Consider the following 5,000-nt stretch of genomic DNA (forward strand, 5'->3'; position numbering starts at 1 on the left):
GGCAGCTACACTCCCACCAAATCACTTGTGATTTCCAAAATGAACTTATGAACTGTCCTAATCTGCTTCTAACAATGTGACAGTCTTGTGGATTGGTCTTACTAGATGAACTGGTTTACTTAGTCTCTTCCCATGGTCATCTAATGCAGAGTCACTGATTAGCAACTGCACCTTTCGTACGCATCCATCTTGACTTGGGTAGACAGCAGTAACTTTAGCCAGTTTCCAATCATTTCTGTGTGTTGTATCATCTTGTATAATCACTACGTCATTGACCTTCGCATTTCTGTTTGTCTTGTGCCACTTCTGCCTTTGTTGTAAGCTCAACAGATACTCCTTTCTCCATCTTTGCCAAAATTCATTGGCTAGATACTGCACTCTACGCCATCTTCTACGGAGGTAAAGGTCTTCCTTTACAAAATCTCCTGGTGGAGGCAGTATTATTGATGATTTCATTGTCAAGAGAAGGTTGGGTGTAAGTGGCTGAGGTCCAGTAGGATCGTTGAGCAGGTGTGCTGTTATAGGTCGGCTGTTTACGATTGCCATGACTTCATACAGGTAGGTTCTTAAAGATGAATCGTCAAGTGTTCGGGATGACTGATCCAGGATGGATGTTAACACACTCCTGATTGTTCGGATTTGCCTTTCCCAAGCTCCACCCATATGGCTAGCAGAGGGTGGGTTCATGACAAACTCGCAGCCTAGTTGTTTCAGGGATTCTTGATCCATTTCTTTTACTGTTTCCAAGAACTCACGTCTTGCTCCAACAAAATTGGTGCCTTGGTCTGATTGCAGTTGACGGATGTTTCCGCGTAGAGCAATGAAAGCACGAAGTGAGTTGAGGAATGCATCAGTAGATAAATCATCAAGTAACTCTATGTGTACTGCACGAGAACACAAACAAGTGAACAGCAGTCCATAGCGTTTTAGTTCCTTTCTTCCCTCCTTAGTATAGAACGGGCCGAAACAGTCCATCCCACAGTAAGTAAAGGGAGGAGTTGTCTCCATTCTTTCACTAGGCAGGTCTGCCATCTTTTGTTCCTCTGTTCGACGTCTGAATTTCCTGCATTTGACACAGTTGTAGATAAACGATGATACTGCTCGACTACAGCCAAGAATCCATATGCCATTAGATCTTAGTTGGTTTATGGTCATGCCACGCCCTTGATGTCTCACTTGCTGATGATAGTGATCAATCAGTAACTTGGTGATGTGGCTGGTTTTTGGCAAGATTACTGGATGCTTGATGTGTGGATGTAAAGTTGCATGCTCTAATCTACCTCCCACTCTAAGGATGCCCTTGTCGTCCAGGAAGGGATTGAGTCGATACAATCTGCTTGCCTTGTCTTTAGTAGTTAACTCCTTTTGGGACTGAAGTTCTTTGATTTCTTTAGAGAAAACAGATCTTTGGACAATGGTAATGATTGTAAGTTCAGCTTCTTGCCTTTCATCGAGACTTGTAGCTTCGTTAGTCCTCTTCATTGAACCTTTAAACTCCTTTACAAATCTGGTAAGTCTTGCAATAGCTTTAATTAGCCTTGTCCAGCTGGAGAATTTCAGGAAGCGTTCTACCAAAGAATCTACTGTTGTTAAAGTGTGGTAAACAAGAACTTTGCGTATTTCTGGGTCCTCCGTGTCAAGTTCTCCCACCTTAATCTCTCCACTGGGAAGTTGATCTTGCCAGAGAAAACTTGGACCGCTAAACCAGTTGGAAGCAATGAGCCTTTCAGATTTGAGTCCTCGAGACGCATGGTCTGCGGGGTTGTCTTCTGATGTGACATACTTCCATTGTGTTGGTTTAGTACTTTCCTTGATGCGCTGGATACGGTTCGCAACAAAGACATGAAAACGCCTCGCTTCATTGTTTATATACCCTAAGACAACTTGCGAATCCGTCCAGAAGAATTCTTGGACATTTTTCAACTCCAGTTCTCCCTTGAGCATGTCACTTACACGTACTGCTACTACTGCAGCAGACAATTCCAGTCTTGGCACAGTGGTTACCTTGGTGGGTGATACTCTGGACTTGGCAATGACAAGTGAGCAGTGGATTTGTCCTAATTTACTAATTGATCTTAAATAGGTACAAACACCATATCCTGTAACACTTGCATCTGAAAAATGGTGGAGTTCATATCTCTGAACTTCTTGAAAATCTGCTGGAAGATAGCAGCGATCAATTTTGACATGAGCGAGGTTCTTTAGATCCAGAAGCCAGGACTCCCACCGTGGCTTGAGTTCTTTTGAGAGTGGTTCATCCCAGTCTGACTTGTCACGACACATTTGCTGTAATATTTGCTTGCCAAGTAGAACGAAAGGTGCCACAAACCCAAGTGGGTCATAGACGGAGGCTACAGTTGACAAGACTCCACGTCTGGAAAGTGGACGTTCATTCACAACTATTCGAAACTGAAGCTGGTCTGAGGTGACCTCCCATTTAACTCCTAGGGCTCTTTCAATCTGTTGCTCACCCAGGGCTAGGTCTTGGTTTCTTACCATCTCTACACAATCTTCTTTAGGAAGAGAGTCCAGAACTTGTGAACTGTTGGAAACGAACTTGTGCAGTCGCAATTTTCCAGTACTGCAGAGTTGTTTCGCTTCATGGACTAGACTAATAGCCTCTTCTGCTGAGAAGAAACTAATAAGGCCATCATCCACATAAAAGTTTCTTTCTATGAATCTTATAGTTGCTTCACTGAACTTGCCTTGACCTTGTGCTGCGATGTACTTGAGACCAAAGTTTGCGCAGGCTGGCGAAGAGGCAGCTCCAAACAAATGAACTCGCATTCGGTAGACTGATGGACTTGAGTGAAAATCTCCTTTGTCCCACCACAGGAAGCGAAAGTAATCTTGATCTTCAGCTCTGACTCTGAATTGATGAAACATACGTTCTATGTCACACATCACAGCTACGGGACCTTTGCGAAACCGACACAATACACCTATCAGGGTGTTGGTTAGCTCTGGCCCTGTGAGCAGGTAATCGTTTAATGACACTCCCTTATACTTTGCTGAGCAATCAAACACTACTCTTATTTTTCCAGGCTTTTGAGGGTGATATACCCCATGGTGCGGAATGTACCAGGCAGGGCTTTTGTTCAATTCTTCAGGTGGGACCCTTTCTGCATCTCCACGCTCTATTGTTTCGTTCATGAAGGTTGTATAGTCGTTGTGATATTGTTTGTCCCTTTCAAGTCTTTTCTTAAGACATTTGAGTCGGTGTTCTGCACAGCTCTTATTGTCTTCCAGAATTGGCCGGTCTTCTTTGAATGGCAAAGGTAGCTCACAATGGCCATCTGCTTTCATTTTTACACCTTCTTCCATTATAGAAATAAAGCGCAGATCCTCTTGGGAGAAGTGAGAATCTTCCACCTTTCTTTCGTTGAAGTCTGACTCCAGGACTTTAATCACATCTTGTGGTGTGACTATTTCTTTGACTTGTGTATGACAAATGTAATGGACTTCATTTGGCAACTGGTCTGATGACTGACTAGGTGTCACTTCCTTGACAATGATCCTGTGGCTGCTTCCAATTGCATCACCATAGTCAACGCAAGGGTCGGCACCACCAACTATTGTCCAGCCCAGGTCTGTTCTTTGCGCAAATGGCTCATTGTCCTTTCCTGACACAACCTCTCTGGGTAACAGAGCTTGTGAGCAGTTGTAACCTATGAGCAGGCCAACATCGCATTCTATGAGAGGGGCGATCTCTTCTGCAAGGTGCTCTAGGTGCGGCCATGCTCTTGCTGTCTTGGGAGTGGAGATGTGATTGAAATTAGCAGGAATAAACTCTCTTGTATAAGTTACAGGAAGAGGGATTCTTCTCGAAGAATTGAAGCCTCTGACTTGTAGACCAGACAGCTTTTCACTTGGAATGACCGTATCTCTGGTTGATAACGTAGAAAGTTTTAACTGTATATTTTTCCTTTCAGAGTCTAGAGCATCTGCCTTTTCTTGTAGAATGAATGTGCTGTCGCTCTGGCTGTCTAAAAGGGCATACAGCAGGATTTCGTGTTCTGGGTTGCTTATCGTGGATAACCAAACTGGAATGATTGTGGATGTGAGGTCACTACTGTCGTTTTGGACTACACGGTGTGATATTGTCTCATTTGGTGCTTCTTTACTTTGTTTGATTTCCTTTGCATCCTTTATGCTTTTGCTTTCTTTATTCTTTATGCTTTCTGTGTCCCGTTCCTCATGTAAACAGGTTGGGTGTTTTCCTTTGCATGCGTCACAAACACTTCTCTTTCTACATTTCTTTGAATGGTGTCCAAAGTTAAGGCATCCAAAACACAATCCCTTTGTTTGTATAAACTTGACTCTTTCGGTTATTGGTTTGTCCATGAACCTTCGACATATGTGAATATCATGGTTTAATCTCTCGCAAAAGACACATTTCTTTGAATTTGGTTTCTCTTCTGCACTGCTTGTCAGCACCTTAGCTCCGACGCTGCGAATCTTTGTAGGCTTAACCTTCTCTGAGTCACCTCCCTTGAGTGCATGGAGTGACGTTACTGGGTTGCATGCTATCCTGGCTTCTCTTGTGACAAAGTTGACAAAGTTACTGAATGTTGGAAAGGAACCGTACTGCTCTTCAATCTCAATGACTTTCCTATTCCATCTTGCTGTCAGCCAATCAGGAAGTTTGCTTAGCATTTTCTGATTTTCGCTGCAATCATTTAGGATTTCAAGACTCTTGATTTGTAGCATAGCAGCTTCACAGCCTCTGAGAAAGTCTGAGAACTCTTGTAATTCAGTACTGTCCTTTGCACCGATCCTTGGCCATGATGCTAGCTTATCTCTGAAGGCTTTGGCGATTACAAATGAACTTCCATATCTCTCCTCCAGAGTGTCCCATGCTGCATAGTATGCTGCATCTGTACCCAGCAGAAAGTAACACTCAACAGCTCTTCTGGCTTGTCCGCCAACATACTTGCGGAGGTAGTAGATCTTTTCATTCAGTGGAATGTTTTTCCGGTCTATTAGTGTCTGAAAGGACA

At 43.4% G+C, this 5,000-nt stretch overlaps 2 protein-coding genes across 2 annotated transcripts in view; one reads left to right on the forward strand and one right to left on the reverse strand.

The window, feature by feature from the left end:
- LOC132844190 (uncharacterized) overlaps positions 1-2,681 on the reverse strand; it is a 3,322-nt gene extending 641 nt beyond the window's left edge. The window contains exon 1 of the mRNA XM_060867395.1: positions 1-2,681. This exon is cut by the window's left edge and continues 381 nt beyond it. Within this exon, the coding sequence (XP_060723378.1) occupies positions 58-2,499 (2,442 nt within the window). The 5' untranslated portion in view covers positions 2,500-2,681 and the 3' untranslated portion in view covers positions 1-57.
- LOC132844191 (cystathionine gamma-lyase-like) overlaps positions 1-5,000 on the forward strand; it is a 28,142-nt gene that overhangs the window by 14,953 nt on the left and 8,189 nt on the right. The window lies entirely within an intron of this gene.

The sequence above is a fragment of the Tachysurus vachellii genome, chromosome 4, assembly GCF_030014155.1.
Source record: "Tachysurus vachellii isolate PV-2020 chromosome 4, HZAU_Pvac_v1, whole genome shotgun sequence".
NCBI lineage: Eukaryota > Metazoa > Chordata > Actinopteri > Siluriformes > Bagridae > Tachysurus > Tachysurus vachellii.